The sequence below is a fragment of the Heloderma suspectum genome, chromosome 4, assembly GCF_057233095.1.
Source record: "Heloderma suspectum isolate Gila_16-S chromosome 4, 16-S_ref, whole genome shotgun sequence".
NCBI lineage: Eukaryota > Metazoa > Chordata > Lepidosauria > Squamata > Helodermatidae > Heloderma > Heloderma suspectum.
The window spans coordinates 250,633,581-250,655,735 of record NC_139461.1 but is presented as its reverse complement, the minus strand read 5'-3'; the positions used below and the strand labels follow the sequence as shown (position 1 = coordinate 250,655,735).

Here is a 22,155-nt window from a genome sequence, read left to right as displayed (position 1 = left end):
AAGAGCTGTTTAAAAACAGAAGCAAAACTGGAGGGCCACGACATCATCTAAAGAACTGGTAAACAACCATGACTAGGGAATGACGAGTGCACAATAAATGCCTTGGGTAGAAAAGCTCATTGAGAAAGTGGGATGGGTCTGCAATCAGGTGAGCTCTTTATGAATGTTAGACTTTGTCTTAATATGGCAGCTCCAAGCTGCCTGACAGTGAGCACAGACCTGCTGGCTAGTCATTGCCACCATCACCAGGTAATCCCACTGAAGTAGAAGCTGGGGGACAGGATGGACAGGCAGCATCCTGTCAAGTTCTGGACTGTGAATTGATGGAGAAACTGTTTAGCTTGAGTAGGGATGTATAGATTGTGTAAAATCCGTTCATGGATTGTCAGGCACCTTTCGTTCTGTTGTCTGCCCATCCATGGAATTTGATTTTTTTTGTTTCCAAATTTGTGCAAATTCTCACTATCAGAAATGTGTAAGTTCTCCCAAAATGTGCATTTCCACATTTTAGCCTATGGGGGAAATGGACACTTTTGGCTTGGTTTTTAAATTTTGCGTATTTTTCTATGATGAAATTTGTGCAAAATTCTTGAAGGTTAGAAAACCAGTCTGCATGTTCACAGAATCCACCTGACAGGGGAAAGCCAGTTCGCTGCAGCATGTGCGGGTAGGATTCATGAAAATCCAAACTCATTTGGTTCCGTTGCAGATTTCTCCAGCATCCCTAAGTGTGATTGTTATAGTAGCAGTAAGGTGTGGTGTTATTGCCATTAAACTCCCAACTCCTGTTCCGTCATTTACTCATTGCTCAGTTCTTAGCTGTATAACTAGACATCAGTGTTATGGCTGAGATGTGTCACAGAAGCATCCAAGACTTGTAAATGAGTCATAATTACACCAGTGCAGTTTTTCCAGTCTTGGCTACACAGTGTCAGAGCAAAGTGCATGGTGAATTAGAGACATATTGTTACTCTGAAATTAGCAGGAAACTCAGAGACATGTTGGATTCTACTTATCCTTAGCCACATGGGCTTGAAATCATGTCTATATTTTCCTTTTAAAATATTATTTGCTTTACTAAGAATAGTTCTAGAGATCCCATTCAGTTAAAAGTATCTTCTAATTCTGCTGGTGTCTGCATCGGTTTCATTCATTCATGTGGATGTATGAGACAGAAAATCTAACTTGCCTCTCATCCCTCAGTGACTAACAATGATAAAGCAAAGCCTGCAGTCCTGTGCAGAATAAGGCCCACTTAAGCTCATGAACTTCAAGGGCGTGACTCCACATAGGATTTGGATTCAGAGGATCATTCAATGAAGCTGATTGACAGGAGAATTCAGGACAGACAAAAGAAAGTATTTTTTCCCCACACGGGGCATAGTTAAGTTGGCTCATATTCACAAGCTGAATATGAGCCAACAATGTGATATGGCTGCAAAAAAGGCAAATGCTCTTTTGTGCTGCATTAATAGAAGTATAGTTTCCAAATCCTGGGAAGTACTAGTTCCCCTCCACTCAGAACTGGTTAGGCCTCATCTGGAGTACTGTGCCCACTTCTGGGCACTGCATTTTAAGGCAGATGCAGACAAACTGGAGAGGGTTCAGAGGAGGGCAACAAAGATGATCTGGGGACTGGAAACAAAGCCCTGTGAGGAGAGACTGAAAGAACTGTGCATGTTTAGCCTTGAGAAGAGAAGATTGAGGGGAGATATGATAGCACTCTTCAAGTACTAGAAAAGTTGTCACAGAGAGGAAGGCCAGGACCTCTTCTCGATCATCAGGACATGGAATAATGGGCTGAAGTTACAGGAAGCCAGATTCTGGCTGAACATCAGGAGAAACTTCCTGACTGTTAGAGCAATACGACAATGGAACCAATTACCTTGGGAGGTAGTGGGCTCTCCCACACTGGAGGCATTCAAGATGAAGCTGGGCAGCCACCTGTCAGGGATGCTCTGATTTGGACTCCTGCAGGGGGTTGGACTCGATGGTCTTGTAGCCCCTCCCAACCCTACTATTCTATGATTCTATGATTCTAAGTTATGGAATTTGCTGCCATAAGATGTGGTGAAGGCCACCAACTTGGATAGCTTTAAAAGGGAATTAGACAAATTCATGGAGAATAAGGGTGCAATCCTATGCATGCTTAAATAGAAAGAAGTCCTAGAACTTCCAGCATTCCCCAGCCATCCATGTTGGGAGTTGTAGGTCTTTCTTCTGTCTGAATGTGCATAGCATTGTGCAGTAGTCTTGATGACTGTATACTACCTCAAGGATCAGAGGCAGCATGCCTCTGAATACCAGTTGCTGGGAAATGGCAATGGGAGAGAGCTATTTCCCTCATGTCCTGCTTGTGAGCTTCCCTCCTGGTCACTCTGGGAACAGAATGTTGGACTACAGGCCTTTGGTCTGATCCAGGACTGTTCTTGTTATGTTCTTACAAATTGTTCACAGTCCAAAATCTGCCACCAGAGGGTGCTACCTTACTCTACTTGTGGTAGGCCCAGTCCTAGGGATGTCAGAGAATTCCGCCATGGATCTCGGTGAGGCCGAATGCCAGTGCATTCGGCCCCCCGAACTCCATGGTGGAACGGCCTACCACCACCACCCCGCCATCCCACGGATCCCCCCGGGACGAGACTTACCTGGGGTGGATGTTCCGGACAGCGGCGGCTCCAGCGGCAGCTTTGGTGGTGGCGGCGGCGGCAGCGGCAGCTGGTCTTCTGACCGGCCGCCGCCGCCGCCATTTGCAGTCTGTTTCCCCCCCCCCCATTCGTGATAGGCTACATAAAGACTTACGTAGCCTATCACATCTGGGTTAAAAAAAAAACGTGTACGCAAATGGCGGCGGCTATGGCCGCCACCATTTGCGTTCCTTATTTTTGGCCATCTTAGTCTACGTAAATATTTACGTAGACTAAGATGGCTAAAATAAGGGGGAACGCAAATAGCGTAGCGGATGCTATTTGCGTTCCCCCTTATTTTCGCAATCTTAGTCTACATAAATATTTACGTAGACCAAGACGGTGAAAATAAAAGGTAATGCAAATAGCATCCGCTACGCTATTTGCATTCCCCTTTGTTGTCTTTGTCTTAGTCTACATAAATATTTACGTAGACTAAGATGGCCAAAAATAAGGAACGCAAATGGCGGCGGCCATAGCTGCCGCCATTTGCATATGCATTTTTTTTTTAACCCAGATATGATAGGCTACGTAAGTCTTTATGTAGCCTATCACGACTGAATTCAGGGACGCAAACGGTGGCGGCTATGGCCACCGCCATTTACATCCCTGTTAGCCAGCAGCTGGATGTCCAGCTGCTGGCGGAGCCGGCTGCCGGCTCCGCGGAATCCGCGCAGAGTGGAGCCGGCCGACCAGTGCCTCCCCCCCCAGCGGAACCCGGCGGAGCCAGGTAAGCGGGGTTTCGTACATCCCTACCCAGTCCTAATTCCATGCTCTTTGGCACACAAACAGACTGTGTATGATCTGTTTCATTGTTTGACTCTTGTGCAATTGCTCAACCCCCTGATGTTGCGGTGTAATACCTGAACCGAATCAATAGATATGCAGGAGTTTAAAAAATCTTTTTAATTAAGTTCCAAAGGGCATCTGTGTTAGCTTATTGTTAGTGTTTAAGGTGCCTAGCCCCCTTCATAGATCACTGCCTTGTTGTGGCAAAGGGGCTTGCGTAACTCAGTGAAGCCATAAGCTATGCCGTGCAGGGCAACCCAAGACGGACAGGTCATGGCGGAGATTTCTGACAAAATGTGGTCCACTGGAGAAGGAAATGGCAACCCGCTCCAGTATTCTTGCCAAGAAAACCCCATGGAACGTATCACAAGGCTAAAAGATATGACGCCGGAAGATGAGCCCCTCAGGTCGGAAGGTGTCCAATATACTACTGGGGAAGAGCAGAGGGAATTTCCAAGTAGCGCCAGAAAGAGTGAAGCGGCTGGGCCAAAGCCGAAAGGACACTCAGCTGTGGATGTGTGTGGTGGTGAAAAGAAAGTCCGATGCTGTAAGGAACAATATTGTTTAGGAACCTGGAATGTAAGATCAATGAATCAAGGTAAGCTGGAGGTGGTCAAACATGAGATGGCAAGACTGAACATCGACATCTTGGGAATCAGCGAACTAAAATGGACAAGCATGGGTGAATTTAATTCAGGTGACCATCATATCTACTACTGTGGACAAGAATCCCTTAGAAGAAATGGAGTAGCACTCCTAGTCAACAAAAGGGTGGGAAAAGCAGTACTGGGGTACAATCTTAAAAACGATAGAATGATCTCAGTACGAATCCAAGGCAAACCATTCAACATCACAGTAATTCCAGTCTAAGGCCCAACCACCGAGGCCGAAGAAGCTGAGGTTGGTCAGTTCTATGAAGACCTACAACTAGGGGTGCACGAAAGCCACTTACCTGGTCTCGCAGCTTGCTTCGCGGTGGGGGGGAGGCGCTTCGCTGCTCCCCCCGAAATTCAGGCTGGGGGGGGGAGGCTTCCCTCCTCGTCCGGCCGAAATTCAGGCTGGGGGAGAGGTTTCCCGCCTCGCCCGGCTGAAATTCAGGCTGGGGAGGAGGCGCCTCGCCTCGCCCGGCCGCGAAATAAAAAGTAAAAAAACAAACAAAACGCCCCCGTGATAGGCTACGTGACGATTAACATAGCCTATCATGGCTAGATCTGCAAAGTCAGCTGTGATAGGCTACATTAATCGTCACGTAGCCTATCACGGGTGACTTAAAAAAAAAAAAAGCCCGTATGCAAATGGCGGCCCCCATAGGGAGCCGCCATTCGCGTTCCTTATTTGGTCGCTGTAGTCTACGTAAATCTTTACGTAGACTACGGCGAAAGTAAGGGCAACGCAAATAGTGTTGCCCTTATTTTCGCTGTAGTCTACGTAATCTTTACGTAGATTACAGCGACCAAATAAGGAACGCGAATGGCGGCTCCCTATGGGGGCCGCCATTATCCGTACGCGCTTTTTTTTTTTTTTTAAGTCACCCGTGATAGGCTACGTGACGATTTACAACTTTGCAAATCTAGCCGTGATAGGCTACGTTAATCGTCACGTAGCCTATCACGGGGGCGTTGATTTTTTTTTACTTTTATTGGAATGGCGGCGGCGGCAGCCGGTCAAAAGACCGGTTGCCGCCTCTGCCTCTGTCGAAGACCTGCCGAACCGCCGCTGGGACCTGCCGCCGGGAGGCACATTCGGGAAAGGTAAGTCCCATCCCGGGGGGGGGGGGTGCGGGGGGCGGGGGGGGCGGAGAATTTCTCCCCGAAACTACTTCGGGGGGCCGAATACGTTGGCACTCAACCCCCCGAAGTTTCGGGGAGAAATTCTCCCCCATCCCTACCTACAACACCTTCTAGATCTAACACCAAAAAAAGATGTCCTCTTCATCATTGGGGATTGGAATGCTAAAGTAGGAAGTCAAGAAATCACTGGGATAACAGGCAGGCATGGCCTTGGTGTACAAAATGAAGCGGGACAAAGGCTAATAGAGTTTTGCCAAGAGAACACACTGATCATAGCAAACACTCTTTTCCAACAGCACAAGAGGCGACTCTACACATGGACATCACCAGATGGTCAATATCGAAATCAGATTGATTATGTCCTTTGCAGCCAAAGACGGAGAAGCTCTATACATTCAGTCAAAACAAGACCTGGAGCTGACTGTGGCTCAGATCATGAGCTTCTTGTTGCAAAATTTCGGCTTAAATTGAAGAACATAGGGAAAACCACTAAACCATTCAGGTATGACCTAAATCATATCCCTGATGAATATACAGTGGAGGTGAGGAATAGATTTCAGGGATTAGACCTGATAGACAGAGTGCCTGAGGAACTATGGACGGAGGTCCGTAACATTGTTCAGGAGGCAGCAACTCAATCCATCCCAAAGAAAAAGAAATGCAAGAAAGCCAAGTGGCTGTCTGATGAGGCTTTACAAGTAGCTGAGGAAAGAAGGGAAGCGAAAAGCAAGGGAGAAAGGGGAAGATATACCCAACTGAATGCAGAGTTTCAGAGAATAGCAAGGAGAGACAAGAAGGCCTTTTTAAATGAACAATGCAAAGAAATCGAGGAAAACAACAGAATGGGAAAGACTAGAGATCTCTTCAAGAAAATTGGAGATCACAAGGGAATGTTTTGTGCAAAGACGGGCATGATAAAGGACAAAGAAGGCAGGGACCTAACAGAAGCGGATGAGATTAAGAAGAGGTGGAAAGAATACACAGAAGAACTATACAGAAAAGATCTTAATGCCCCTGATAGCCATGATAGTGCGGTCACTGAACTTGAGCCGGACATCCTAGAGAGTGAAGTCAAGTGGGCCTTAGGAAGCATTACTAACAACAAAGCTAGTGGATATGACAGTATTCCAGCTGAGCTATTTAAAATCCTAAAAGATGATGCTGTTAAAGTGCTGCACGCAATATGCCAACAAATTTGGAACACTCAACAGTGGCCACAAGACTGGAAAAGATCAGTTTACATTCTAATTCCAAAGAAGGGCAATGCCGAAGAGTGTTCAAACTACTGTACAATTGCGCTCATTTCACATGCCAACAAGGTTATGCTCAAAATCCTACAAGCTAGGCTTCAGCAGCATGTGAACCGAGAACTACCGGAAGTACAAGCTGGGTTTCGAAGAGGCAGAGGAACTAGAGATCAAATCGCCAACTTTCGCTGGATCATGGAGAAAGCAAGAGAATTCCAGAAAAACATCTATTTCTGCTTCATTGACTACACTAAAGCCTTTGATTGTGTGGATCACAACAAACTGTGGCAAATGCTTAAAGAGATGGGAGTACCAGACCACCTTACCTGTCTCCTGAGAAACCTGTACGAGGGTCAAGAAGCAACAGTAAGAACCGGACATGGAACAACCGATTGGTTCCAAATTGGGAAAGGAGTACGACAAGGCTGCATATTGTCGCCCTGCTTATTTAATTTATATGCGGAGTACATCATGAGAAACGCCGGGTTGGATGAATCACAGGTCGGAATTAAGATTGCCGGGAGAATTATCAACAACCTCAGATACGGAGACGATACCACCCTAATGGCAGAAAGCGAAGAGGATCTAAAGAGCCTCTTGTTGAGGGTGAAAGTGGAGAGTGCAAAAGCTGGTTTGAAACTCAACATTAAAACAACGAAGATCATGGCATCTGGCTCCATCACTTCCTGGCATATATAAGGAGAAGAAATGGAAGAAGTGACAGATTTTACTTTCTTGGGCTCCAAGATCACCGCAGACAATGACTGTAGCCATGAAATTAAAAGACGCTTGCTCCTTGGGAGGAAAGCTATGGCAAACCTAGACAGCATAGTAAGAAGCAGAGACATCACCTTGCCGACAAAGGTCCGTCTAATCAAAGCTATGGTTTTCCCAGTAGTAATGTATGGCTGTGAGAGCTGGACTATAAGGAAGGCTGAGCGCCGAAGAATTGATGCTTTCGAACTGTGGTGCTGGAGAAGACTCTTACGAGTCCCCTGGACTGCAAGGAGGTCAAATCAATCAATCCTAAAGGAAATCAACCCTGACAGCTCTTTGGAAGGACAGATACTGAAGCTGAAGCTCAAATATTTTGGCCAGCTAATGAGAAGAGAAAACTCACTGGAAAAGACCCTGATGCTGGGAAAGATGGAAGGCAAAAGGAGAAGGGGACGGAAGAGGATGAGATGGCTAGATAGCATCACCGATGCAATGAATATGAAGTTGAGCACGCTCTGGGAGAGAGCGGAGGACAGGAAGGCCTGGCGTGCTATGGTCCATGGGGTCACGAAGAGTCGGACACGACTTAACGACTGAACAACAACAAGGTGCCTAGCAAACCTTTTGTTAGGTTAAAAAAGAAAAGAAAAAGAAAGTAGAAGAAAATTAATGGCTAGGTTTTTTTTGGTTTTTTTTAAGTTTCCCAAGGAACATATGGGGGGCAGGGTTGAGAGAGAAATGCAGCCACATCTCTCTGACATAAAATCTTTGCTTTATACCTGGCATGGCGTTGTCCCAAATGCATACTTATTCTCAATGGATGCTGGTGTCTCCAATTCTAGTGGGGCTGTGAATCTATTCCGGGTTTCAGTCAGAACCAGCCAGAACTCTAAAGGATCTGTCCAAGGTACTGAACCTGTTTTGGAGATAGGTTTCAGAACCTTTGATAGCTCCTTTAGAGTTCTGACGGGTTCTGATTGAAACCCAGAATGGATTCACGGCCCCACTGAAATCGGAGCCACCAGCCTCCACTGCTTACTCTGAGCAACTGCAAGCAATCCCCTGAAAGTTCTAGGAGATCTTCAAAGGTAAAATAAACACTTGGGTGCCACACTTCCAGTGGCTTTTATTTTTAGCCTTTCAAAGTTTATTCCAGATTATTATGACAGTGGAGCAGCTGCATTATAGCAGAAGCAAAAAGCAAAAACGAAACCTCTGTAGTACCGTTAAGACTAATAAATGTACTGCGGCATTAGCATGAAAGTTTATGCCATAATAAACAATAAATCAGTTCATCTTAAGGTGCCATGAGATTCCTTTTTTGTTTATGCATGATGGTTTCTGAAAGGCCTTTCTGTTTGCTTCTACCCTCCGACTGTATAAACCTCTCCACGTATTCAGTTTGATTTCTATTCAGCTTCATCCCAAGGGCTGAGGGTGGCTAACCAGGTTTTGCCACCCTTTTGCTGTCCCTGCTTTCATTCCTCCTTTAACAGCAGCCTGGCTGGCACCAAGGTTGTCTGCCAGAAAATGCGTCCCTTTGCGGATTTCTGGGTAAGAGGCTGGCATTAAGGAATGCCCCTGCAACAGCTTTTCTGTACTAGGTTCTTGCCTCTCCCTGTAACTTGTTATAAGAACATTCTTATTATGTTGTGGAATTCCAGGGTTGGCCCAAGACGTTTTGCTTCCTGAGGCAGAGCAGCAAGCCCACAGGCACACCCTAAGTCACCCTAAGTACCAACTAACCAAGACTGGTCAAGCTATTTTGGCACCTGCGATAGAAAATCCCACAAGCACCTCTCCCCATCCCTGGGAGTAAAAAATGCAATGAGTTGCGTCCATAATAAGTGAGTTGCACTTACATCCCATTGGGTCTCTGCTGCTGTTTCATGACACTCTGCCTAATGGTGGGGCCGGCCCCTCCCCTGTTGCCATCCATTGGCTGCTACTGACAGAGGCAGGGAAACTCAGAAGATTATGCTATCACATCATGGGATGAGGGTTCCTACAGGTTACAGGGCAGCCTACCCCAATCTGATGCCTTCTAGATCTTCTGGACTTCAACTCCCATCTGCCCCAGGCAGCATGGCCGATGGTTAGGAATGCTGGGAGTTATAGTCCAAAGTATCTGGAGGGCTCCAGGTAGGCAAAGGCTGTTATAGGGGAGTGGGGCAGAACTTGGTGCAGATGTGCTATTTTTCAGCATCCTTGCAGCACATGCCACATTTAGTTCCAGCCCCTGGCCATTGTTAAAACATATAGGAGCAGATCCAGTAAAAAAAAGTGGCAATTCCTATGGATAATGGATTTTTCCCCTGTGTTCACAGCTTTGCTCTTGCACTGCAGGAGAGGAAAGCAGGTGAGAGGGTGGTCCAGGTGGAAGTGATGGCAACCAGCACCTTCCTGTCCTTAAAAAGGATCCACAATAGTGGGTGGAGATGTCTCTTGATCTAAAATATGGGAAGGGATGTGGGCCTAATCTGGCTTGCAGAGTTTCCCCATTTTGGCCCACAGAGCCTTCTTGGATTGCTCCAGGCTTAACCTCCAAGCCCCCCTCCCCCCTGGAGGAATCCCTGCTGTTATCTCCGATCTGAGACTGGAGATAACAGCGGGGGTTCCCTTGCATGCCATTCTGCTCCCATTTGGGAGATCAGAGAGAACAGTGGGGATATGGGCAGCGGCAGACTCTTGGAGCTCTTCCTGGTGCTGGCTGAGTCTGTTTGCATCGTGTGTGCTGCCCACATGGGGGATGTGCTCTGTGCAAAGCCAGGACTTGACAGGTGCTATGTCCACCACGATTTTGGTGGGCTGTGAATCAGTTCTGGCTTCAGTCAGAACCAGCCAGAACTCTAAAGGAGCTATCCAAGGTGCTAAACCTTGGATAGCTCCTTTAGAGTTCTGGCTGGTTCTGACTGAAACCCAGAATGGATTCACAGTCCTACAGAAATCAGAGCCACCAGCCTTCACTGGCTCCGCCCTGAAAGGACAGGTTCCAAATTATTGTCTGCTACAACTCATCACGTTCCTTTCCCATTGATAGACCATATGATTTTTCTCTTTTGCTCACCATCCCTGCAGCGTTGACTTCCCCCACACACTGAAAGCTTAATGAGGCTTTTACATTCATGGCATGCTACTTTCTGACAGCATTTGTACTCTGTGGCAGCCATGCATGATGTAGGGCTGCTTCACATGGAGTTTTTATCCTGCTATTGAGATTCGTTACTCACAGAAGTTTGCGGGTCCTTTAGATGACATCGTCAACCTCCAGGGCATCTCCTGTACTAAATGACCTTTATTCCATTCTTTAAAAGATTGGAGATAATGAGCTATCAGATTACAGCATTTGAGTCCTGCTTGAGTTCCCTCATGAAAAAGGAAAAGCCACAATAAGAGGAGCTAGACCATAGCACCATCTAGTGGCTGTATAGTGAAACATATGGAAGACTCAGATAAGGGGGAAAAGGTGGAGGGAAGAAAGTGCATGTAAAGAGAATCCGTTGTGATCCTGCATTTAAAACGGAAGCAGAAAGTCCCATTTTAAATGTGGGATTTTAGGCTGGTGTAGAGATGCCCGTAAAGAGCACTTTAGTGATCAAATTGCATTTTGAAACTTGTGCAGGGAGCCATGCTAATATTTGTTTATGTTACTGTAAGGAACTGGAGAGGTAGTGAAATGTTTCAAACTAACTGAGATGGACAGCTTTTGTTTATCTGCAGTTATTAATCAATCAACCAAGAGGTCTTGCTTTCTCCATAAGACCCATACAGGAAGTGATACTCTTCCAAGGTACTTTGCCCTGTATTTGCAACTAGGAGTGAAAAGTCTCGTTATGTGTAGGTCCCCTTTATATTAGGGGTGGACAGAAAGGAAATGGTGATCTACTGGTGGACCCCTGGCCAATTTCTGATGGACCACCTTGCACCTGATGGTTGCAAGAATTCTTGCCAAACAATGCTGGGCAAGGTGGACTTTTGCCTAACCTAGCAAGGTAATCCTTACATTCTTAAGAAGAGTGCGTGTTCTGGCTCACTTTAACACATATTAGTTATGCCTTTTAGTGTTTGGGGGAATTTTAGAACACATTCTTGCTTTGCAAATTTAAAATTGGTAGACCATAGGAATGGGAGGAAACAAAGAAAGTAGTAGACAGTGCAAGACTGAAGTTAGCCCACGCCTGCTTTATACTACTCAGGGGCTGTTCACACAACACACTAACGCACACTCAGTGGTTGAATGTAGGTTGTTTTGAACCGTGGGTTGTTTGTTAAACTGTGGATTAACATGTTGTCTGAATGCAGCCAGGTTGGCTTGTTAACCCTGCAGTGTGGCTTATTTTCTCAAACAAGCCTCCTTGCAAACCCATGGTTTGTTGCTGGGTTGTTCAGGGGGGTTAACAAGCTACACTGCATAGTTAACAAGCCACCCTAGCTGCATTCAGACAACATGATAACCCATCCTGTGGAAAACGTGCTGTGTTCAGACAACACACCTATCCATGGTTCAACATACCACCCACAGTTCAAAACAACCCACACTCAGCCACTGAGTGTGGGCTGGGGTGTTGTGAGAACAACCCTAAGCAGTCTGGTCTTTGGATGGGAATGGATTCTATTGGTACATAAGCCACAGCTGTCAGTGCTGTCAGAGTAGTGAGGGGCAGGGGGGATTTTAGTTTTAGTGAAGAAGAGAAGTCATGTCAAATTGGCTTAATTTGGGGGGATAGCCAAAAAAGCAAATAGAGGCGATGAAACTCAACCAGGTGCCAAAAGAGAGTTAACACACTTAGGGTGCAATCCTATCTAGATAGGTTGCCACCTCCAAACTCGGAGGTGTCCGCCTATCCAAAGAAAGGCAGGAGAAGCACGGGGGGAGGGATCATTCCCTCCACACCTCTCCTGCCCTGCTTTTTCTGCTAGACAGCCGTTTTTGGCTGTCTAGTTGCGGGGGGCGGGTGAGCGGGAGAGGAGGCTGCTGTACGACACATAGGATGTATCGTACAGGCAAATCTGCTCCCCCCGCCCCAGAACGCCCCCAGCCCAGCTCCTTTTCAGCCACTCCGCGGTCCTTTTCTGAGCGCAGAGGAGGGGGCTTCTCTGCGCTGCCTCTGAGGCAGCGTGGATGTGGGGGGAGGTCAGTTTTCTGGGAAACTGCGGGCTCCGAGGTTGGTTCCCAGAAAACAGCATATCCTATGGCCATCTAGCTGCTGTCTACCGGCCATAGGATTGCTCCCTCCCACTAGTAAGAAAATGTTGTAGAGTGTCCATACCTCTTAACATGCAGGCTCCTAGCCAGACAATCATCCATGCTGTCTTTGAGGATACTCCATTGCAATCCATGCACACACACCCCAAATCCAGTTTTTCTTATGTTCTTTCCCAATTTGTTACTCAACAGTCTGAGGCTACTGAGCACGGTCAGTCTTCATGAGGCTGTTTTTAAAGGTTTTTTGGTTTGGGGGGAGGGGAGTATGCAACTGAGCAGATATTTTACTGGTGTGGAGTGTCCGTATCACCTCACCTCAGCTAGCTGCCTTGAGTGCCACTTTTCTTGATAGAAAGATGGGGTTCAAATCAAATAAAGAAATAAAACTAAATAATAGTTGGCCTTACCGTTTTCACTGGCCTTCCCATAGTGTTTTGGGATGCTGGTTTTTAATGATAATATCTGTTTTTATTGTTGTTGTTTTAAAAAATTGGTGATTGCTCTTTTTATGGCACTTTGAAGACGTATTTATTGCATTTTTATTGTACCTGCTCTGTATGGTTTTTAACTTGTATGCTGCCTTGGGAGGGTTCCTAAAAATAAATTTTAATAAATTAATAAATAAGAAATATCATTTCTTTACCTGCCTTTTCTCTTTCCTTGATTCCCATTCCCCTCACTCTTGGGAAATCATCTAAATGATTAAAAATAATAGTCAAATTTTGCCGTACTGAGTCTTTACTTTATTCCCTTCTTCATCCTAGGTGGAAGGCAATCCAAATATGCTGTGAATGCCTTTGAAGTCTTTGACACTGAGACCAGATCATGGACCAAATTTCCCAACATCCCCAGCAAAAGGGCTTTCTCCAGCTTTGTGTGCACAGAGAACAACATCTTCAGCCTTGGAGGGTTGCGGCAAGGCAGGTTATACCGTCAGCCCAAGTTTATGAAAAATGTGGACATCTTTGACATTGAGCAAGGTATGTTCTTCCTGGGTTTCCCGCTGTTTTCGGCTATGCATCTCTTAAATCAAGGACCCCCAACCTTTTTGGGTCGGTGGGCACAATTAGAATGTTGAGAGTTTCATGGGTTCTCTCACAAAATGGCTACCATGCTGGGCATGGTCAGTCACAGAACACTCCTTTCCAGAAGGTAAAGTCATTACAAGGCAGCAGTGGGGGGTGAGCACCAAAACACAAAAGCGCCCTTTTGAACCCAACTAAAGATGGCACTGCCAGCCTTCCAGTTTAAAAAAAGAAACAGTTTAATTTAAAAAATCTTAAGAAACAGAATAAAAATTAGGAAAGGCAAGGAGCCTGGCAGGCACAGGAGAGGTGTCTATGGGCACACTGGTGCCTGCAGGCATCATGTCAAAGACCCCAGCCTTAAATGGACAATATGGGAGAGCATCAGTGCTGGCTCCAGGTATGCATGTATGTAGGTATGTATTTATTTCTTACCTTTATATCCCGCCTTTTTTCCTCCTTAAGGAACCCAAGGTGGAGTACATAGTCCTCCTCCTCCTCCATTTTATCCTCACAACAACAACCCTGTGAGGTGGGTTGGGCTGAGAGTCTGTGACTGGCCCAAAGTCACCCAGTGAGCTTCCATGGATGAGTGGGGACTAGAACCCAGATCTCCCGGCTCCCAGTCCAACACTGTAACCACTACACCACACTAGCTTTCACACTGGTTTTTGAGGGCCCTTGGGCAAGACACCCCCATTGTGCCCCCTCCCTCAGTGAGTCCACCGTCTCACAGCCATTGTCGCCAGCTGCTCTCGCTCCTCCTCCTCTTTCTCATCATCGCCACCACTTGCTTGCTTGACAGGCAGAGAGCCAGTGAGCAAGCCGGCCGTGGCATCTGCTGCTCCTCCTTCTCACCACCACCATTGTCTGGCCAGAGCGAGAAGCAGGTGAGCAAGCAGGTTGCAGCGGTGCAGAGGAGGAGCAACTCCAGGGGGCTGTTGTCAGTGGCCCCCTGCTGGGGTGTGGGCCCTTGTCAGGTTCCCAGTCATGCCTACCCTTGATGCTGGCCCTGGAGAGCATGCAGTGTTAATAAATACCCACAGGTGCTTCTGGTTTAACCAGAGTTAAAGGATACACGCAGATGGTGCATACAGGAAACCCATCAGCCAATTTATGCCATCAATGTGTGTGTGTGTGTATTATGAAGACTCCGCTACTTACGTCAATAGTGAAAAGTCTTGTTTAAGTAGAAATGTCTGGCTCAGTTGCCTACTGCTCACTGATAGAGCGGATGCCAACTCAAGGACTACAGTGGCCTTTCCCCATTGGTGCCCTTGAGATATGCTGCACTACAACTCCCATCATCTCCACCAGCATGGCATGGGGATGATAGGAGTAGTAGTGTAGCACATCTGGAGGGCACCAGGTTGGGGAAGCTGGAGTACGAGAGTCACACGAATGGCAACATCCATGGGTTGTATGTGTAGAAGGCAAACCTGTTGTTCCAGCTGTACTGACAATTCCTGTGAGGCTTAGGACCAAGCTAATCTACATATGAATATAGCTATATCAACGGTAGCAGGGAGACAGACAAGACCTTCTGTGAAAATAATGAGTCCCAGAATCAGATTTACCCTACTGAAGTCATCTGTTTGCACAGAGGCAAAAGATTTGAGGCAAAGCGTCTTCTCAGTTGTTTTCTGCGTAGAAGGTAACCAAACACCAGAGTGGGACTTGCACCTTCTGCACAGGAATTAATGCACTCCCCACAAATGCAGCAGTGTAGCTGAGGTGGAGCAGCATTTATGAGATGGATTCAAATTCCAGAGTTGACTTTCCATCACTCAGGACTGGCTCTAGATTTGAGAGGGCCCTAGGCAAAGTGCCCTCAGGTGCCAACCCTAGTTGACTGCCTTCAGTATTCCCCAACATCAGGTGAGACCCCTTCACAAGCTTGCCAGATATAGGGGTGGCATCTGTCCAGCAACAGTGGGTTGCTGGAGTCACTGACTGGAGTACCGGCCCCATGTGGCTGGACTGGCCACACCACCATATTAATTCCCTCAGAATCCAATGCAGAATTTGTGCCCAGTGTTTGGGTGCTAAAGGTAGGATACTCTTGTAGTCAAACACACATACCTGAGCCCTCTCTCATTTTCTTGATCTTAGAGTTATTAGAGGGTCATGGTTTCACTGAAGGAATTTAAAAGCTGCCAAACAGTCATGAAAATCATTGCTGAACAGGCATTCTGGTTAATTTCCAGGAGGCTGGATGAAGATTGAGCGCTCATCCTTTCTGAAGAAACGGCGGGCAGATTTTGTAGCTGGCTACTTGAAAGGAAGAATCATCATTGCTGGAGGACTAGGTGGGGATGATTCCTATCTGTCTCCTCAACATGAAGTTATTCTGTAGCTTGTGGAAGAATATTTTCATAAAACGGCTACTGCTACAATGCTCTATGCCAAGGGTGGCGGACTCACCAGCCCACAAAGACCTTCAGTCCTGCCTGCTTTCTGTTCTTCAGTCCCACCCCCTCTCCTCAGGCCTACCCCACCCCTTTTGTGCACACATTCTCCACAGCCAGTATGGAAGTGAATCAGGCTGGCAAAACGGAGCACTTTGTCCCTGTTTCACTAGCATAGAATCTATTGCAGGGGTGTTGAACCTCAGGTCTGGGGGCCAAATCCAGCCCACCTGGGGTCCCAACCTGGTCTGCCAGGGTTCCCCAGATGCCCACGCCCACTTCCCCACATCACCAGGTAGTTTCCACCACCCACTGCCAACCGCCTATTGTTTGGTGGTTTCCTGGCTTTTGCCCAATTTTTCCATATTCTAAAAGATTGAAATGCTTCTCGAAAGGCTTAGTCACTGTCAGTCAGAGCTCTAAGCTAAAATAGGCTGATATTGTTTGAATTTTGGCCCAGCCCCTTTTGCATTTGGCCCCACCCCTTTGGCTGGCCCCACCCACCACTGGAATGTGGCCCCCCAGAGTTTCTCTGAAATGGAATTTGCCCTCAGGCTGGAAGAGGTTTGGCACCCCGAATCTAAGGCCTTCAATGGTGCTTTCAGAGTTCCTTTCCATGTACAAAAAGACAATGCTGTAGCATATTGGAGACTGACTTACTGTGGTGTGGCCTATCTATATCTATCTATCTATCTATCTATCTATCTATCTATCTATCTATCTATTTATTGCATTTCTATCCCACCTTTTTTCCTCTTGCAAAGTACCCAAGGTGGCTCACATTATCCTCCTCTTCTCCATTTTATCCTCACAACAATAACCCTGTGAGGTGGGTTGGGATGAGAGTCTGTGACTGGCCCAAAGTCACCCGGTGAGCTTCCCTGGCCGAGTGGGGACTAGAACCTGGATCTCCTGGCTCCCAGTCCAACACCCTAGCCACTACACCACACTGGCCCTCAGGTTGTGTAGTGGTGAAATACACCAATTTTGTAGGTGAAATTCTCCTTAATCTGATTTATGAAATGTACTGAGAAGGGACTAGTGTGTGTGTGTGTGTATACACATATATGCACATATTTACACGCACATAGGTTGAAGTAAATTAAAGGATAAACTGAGTTAAAAATGGAAGAACTAAAGATAACTGAAGGGGACAGCAGAAGATGAGATGGCTAGATAGCATCACTGATGCAATGAATATGGACTTGAGCACGCTCCGGGAGAGAGCGCAGGACAGGAAGGACTGGCGTGCTATGGTCCATGGGGTCACAAAGAGTCGGACATGACTGAACAACAACAGCAAAAGATAACTGGAATGTGAAAGGCAAAAAAACCTCACATCCTCATGAACGTATACTACATAAAAAATACAAAGTAGCCTAAATATCTGATGGAGTGCTATTCACTCAAAACTATCTCTGTAACTCTGAACATGAACACAATACAGAACCAATCCAGTTTCCTTTCTGTAGTGAGAGACCCACCATATTCAGGACTAAGAAATGTTTGTCTTGTGCGTGTGCTGTCTGAGGAACAAAAAAATGACTTTTTTCTGGAATTGGTCCCTATCCTCAATATGACAAGTAGTCAATTCTCCTTCCTCATCTGGGAGAACAAAAACACTAAAATTCAACTGGTTTAACTTGTCATGGCAACACCCGCCCCCCAACTCCTGCCCCAAAGAATCTTGGAAACTGTAATTTTGTGGAATGGCTGAGAATTCATTCTCATAGTTTCCCAGCCACACCAAAGGACTACAATTCCCAGGATTCCTTACTGGGAGCCAGGCCAATCAAACTAACTTGACTGATTGAGTGTGTGATTTTTTTTATCTTGATATGAGGGAGACAGACAGAGAGACAAAGAGAGAGAGAGAGAGAGAGAGAGAGAGAGAGAGAGAGAGAAGGTGGCAAAGATTGATAGTTCCTTTTTGTTTTGTTTTGAAATGGATTTAAATTGTAGTGTAGACACATACAATGAAGTCTCTGTTTGAACGTCCACTTGGTAGCCTTAATATTTTTGTGCTTTCTTTTGCTTTCTCTTGTCAGGAAACCAACCCACTGTTCTGGAGTCAGCTGAGGCCTTTCATCCTGGGAAGAACAAATGGGAGAGCCTCCCACCTATGCCCACTCCACGATGTGCCTGTTCCAACATTGTGGTAAAAAACTGCCTTCTGGTGATAGGTGGAGTGAACCAGGGCCTGAGTGATGCAGTGGAAGCTCTGTGTGTCTCCGACTCCTAGCTGGCCTACCTCCAGTTGCTCCCCATACAAAGGGGCCTATGCCCAGCACCTGAGAAACTGGCCACTCTGCAGTTCTGAGTGTTGGGCCAGCAGTACTCAACACAGGAAGAGGCGGCTCCTTCCCTACTCCGTCCCTCCCCCTCTGCTCCTTTCCTGTTACTCCCTTCACTGTGTATTTAGGAGAAGGTAGCTTCTTGCCCTTCGTAGCTACATGGTTTTGTGGCTCTGTTAGCTAGCAGAGGCTCTTCCTTGTGACAATGTCACCTTTGCAAGTGCTGTTGAAATCCACCCCCTGACAAAGCTATAGTCGCCTCACCCTGTCAATGGCTGAGGAACATGCCAGCATTACCACCAAGCAGTCACAGTTTCCAGCAGCTGGCGGGATGTTTTCCAAGGATTAGGAAGAGCATCATCTCTGAACTGTGAGGCCATTTTGTCTTCCTCTTAAATATCATGTTCTAGATAGATCAGAAGAGCCTCTGTCAGGTTCTTCAAGTGTTCTTCGTGGGCTGAGAATAGAACTGTATCTCACAGAGCTAGAGCTTGCATACCCCAGTGGTCGTTGAAATGCTGCCATGATGATAATGGGGACTTAATTTCTTCCCGTGGAGCCCTGCAGCAGTGCATAGCCCAAAGAGTTCCCAGCTGTGACATTAGTTTTCTAGGCATGCAGGGTTCAGAGCATCCTGAATGAATTTCCTAATCATGTGGCTAGATGAATGGTGAAACACCCCTATCTGTGAGAGAGCAACCAATTCGATGCCTTGACTGACAGTTCCTGCAATTAGAGTTGTGTGTTGCGTCCACCTAAAAGCAGTCACTAGGAAATCAGTTTATGGAGAGAGATGCCTCTGCACCACGGACAAAGCTTTCGGTCTCTGCAATGCACTCGCACGCACACACACACTCACACACGTTCCAAGTTGTTAATATCCAGTGTTTTGGTTCAGCCCATTGCACACAAGGGGCCATTTGCACAAACTGGATCGAGCTTAATACAGCCAGTGATTGTGTAGCAGGAATGTTATGGGTGCAGCTCATAACAGCTTTTGTACAGCCCATGGCAACAACAAAGCTTGGGTGCAGTCTTGCCTGCTATTTTTATTGTACTTCATCTGTTGTTTCCTTCTTTCCTTCGTCCCAGAGCTCGAAATTGTCATTGTCATCCAAGTGATGTATGCTGGATCAGCTGCGGTCCTGCTTAGTTAATAGCAAGCAGCACAATTAAAATCTGTATTCACTTTGCAACTTGAGCACTTGTTCTGGGCAGGTATGGCCGAGACTGACGTACATCCAAAAGAGGCTCAGCATGCTGTGGGTGTGCTTTAAGCTCTCTTTGTAATGGGTGTGTGCCTGTGCGCTGCTAGGCTACAGATGCTAGCTGCTGTCTGGCTGCAGCCTCCTCCTCTCCCTCCACCTGTTGGGGTATGGCAGCCTCGGCCAGTTCCCTGAGATGGGGATAGGGTGCACCTTTGCTGTGGGTTGCTCCCTTTCCCAGTTTTAGCAAAGGGGCAGGTGAACAGATTTCCAAGTGTGAGGGAGCAAAGTGTATACAAGGTGGCTCTCTCATCTGATCCTTTGCTGATGCTGATACCTTCTTCTGTAGCTCAGGGATGGCGGGAAGGGGGAACATGTGTCCCTCCAGATGTTGGTGGACTGCAACCCCCATCATCTCTCACCATTGGCTATGCTGGCTAGGGCCGATGGGACTTGCAGTCCAAGATCATCTGGCGGGCCACACATTCCCCACTCTTGCTGTAGCTGCAACCTCTTCCCATCTCAGAGAGCCAGCTGTGGAGTGCTTCATTCCCCAGTTGGAGGAAGAGGAGAAAGAAGTAGTAGCAGCCAGCCAGTGCCTGTAGCAGAGCAGCATTGGATTCGCCATGAAGTACATGAAAACGAGAACACCATCACAGTGCTTTGACCCTCTTTTGGATATATATCCGTCTTGGCCCTTAGCTTCTCACTTTGGATGGCACAAATGGAGAAGAGTGAAAATGTTCAGTGGCATAGGATTTGGACCGTTGCCATTCATTCTAGGTGCCAACCCAGGACCTCACTATCTCCAGGTCCACGCTCCATTCTTCCATGTTCTTCCCAACTGATTTTGGACAATCATATGAGAAAAGGATAAAGGAAGCCAACGATGTTCAGTCCAGACAAGAGATTGTGGGTAGCAAACTCAAATGGGTTGGAGGTCCAAACCCCATCCAGAAAAAAAAATTGCCCATAACTTTTCAGTTTTTTAAAAAATGCCCATTCCAAATGAATTCAATGGCAAAGCATCAATTCCTGCTCAGTTAAGACGTATTATCTAACTAGTGTGTTATTAGTTCTTAAGCATTTATAGCTTGAATACAGTAGAGATATATTTGTCTTGCTTTGTCTTGGTGCAAAACTTCTCACCCTCAAAAAGTCAGCCACCAAAACAGGGACATCAACATCCTTCAGACGGCCTTTTTGCCCTGCTGAGGACATTGGCTTCCTAACGCTGAATATAGTTTGAAATACTTTCACTTCATTTGTTTTACAGATTTTTTATTCTGCCAGTCAGTGCTATGATTTCCAGGATGACGAACAATTTCAAACACAAAAACTGTGTAACAGGGTGTTGAACCTCTTTCAGCCCAAGGACCAAATTCCATTTCAGAGAAGCTATCTGAGGTGGCATTCCAGTGGTGGGCAGGGCCAAACATACCAAAACTACCAGTATATTTTAGCTGAAAGCTCTTACTGCCAGGAACTCAGCTTTAGGAGAGGCATTTCAACCTTTTAGAATTGGGGGGTGTGGACCCGCACAAAAGCCGGAAAACCACCAAATGATCAGTGGAAAGGGGGCATGGCCAGGGGGAGGGGAAGGGCCATCTGGGGCTCCCCAGAGCACCATATTGGGGCTCCAGGAGAGCCAGATTTGTCCCCCTGGCCTGAGGTTCTGCACCCCTGCTATATGTCAACAACTAAAAACCATGTAGAATAAAAACAGCAGGTACAAATTGCAGCATGAAATGAATATAACTGAAGATTCCACTGAATGGGCCTTGGATAATTAAAAAAAGGTCTGGCATCAAAGGACTGGATGCTAGGCAAGCTTCTCTTGGGAGAACATTCCAAAGGTGGGACATCACAACTGAAAGGCCTAGTGTGTCTATCCATCACTTACCTCAGCCCAGGAGGTGGGGCAACCAAAGGAGGGTTTTTGAGGATGACCTCAGCGCTCAGACAAGTTCACATGGGAGTAGAATGCCCTTTAGGTACCTGAGTCTTAAGCTGCATAGGTAAGGCTTTAAAGGTAGGCACCAGAATGTTAAATTATGCTGGACTGGCAGCCTGCTCTTAAGCACGAGCAACAGATGTTTCCATTAACTGGCCCAAAGTATCAACCAGTCCAACAGCTGTCATTGGGACAACTACAGTTTCTTACCAGTCTTCAGTAGCATCCCTACATACAAAACGTTACAGCAGACTAATCTAGTTCATTAGGGACTGTAATATGTCTGAAAAGGATCTCATCTGAGAAAGTTTTCTATAAGGTTTCCTCCACAAGATCCTTTCCAGGCATGTCATGTAATATTTGCCAGTTGCCTGCAGAAGAAAGCACATTACTATTACTAGCTGTAGCAATTTGAAGCTACTTCCATTCTTTGCTGTGTCATGCCAATGTCCCTTCCTCATCCAAAGGAGAAGAGTGTGCAAAAATATGCGGGGCTCATAAAAATTACACACTTTTCAGACCCACTGATGTCAAGCACAGATTAAGCACATGCTTATATTTCTCCTGTTGAAATAAATGCAACTTCAAAATGCTTAACTTTGTCTGGATTGTAGCCATGATATAATAAAGGGGACTGGATATGTGTGTACCACAGAGAGTAAACATAGCAGAGAAGAAAGATTACAACACTCCAAATACATCTTGTATTGTTCTTGTAATGTTGGCATGGGAATAACCTTTCATGCTTTCTCAGGTGGCAGCAGTACCTTGTTGTATATGTGTTAAAAAAAAAGTCACTCAACCTAAGAGAAGAATGGGGTTTAGCATATCAC

The 22,155-nt window shown here is 46.4% G+C and overlaps 1 protein-coding gene across 3 annotated transcripts in view; it reads left to right on the top strand.

Annotated features, from left to right (window-relative positions):
* The window catches only part of KLHDC8A (kelch domain containing 8A), a 29,254-nt gene extending 7,337 nt beyond the window's left edge, over positions 1-21,917 (top strand). For 2 of the 3 annotated variants that reach the window (XM_084853264.1, XM_084853266.1), the window contains 3 exons: positions 13,201-13,416; positions 15,669-15,770; positions 17,918-21,917. In XM_084853264.1, coding sequence (XP_084709390.1) covers positions 13,201-13,416; positions 15,669-15,770; positions 17,918-18,111 — 512 coding nt within the window. In that variant the 3' untranslated portion in view covers positions 18,112-21,917. The remainder of the gene's footprint in view (positions 1-13,200; positions 13,417-15,668; positions 15,771-17,917) is intronic. The other variant, XM_084853265.1, reaches the window with a different exon arrangement.
* Positions 21,918-22,155: the final 238 nt, after the last annotated feature.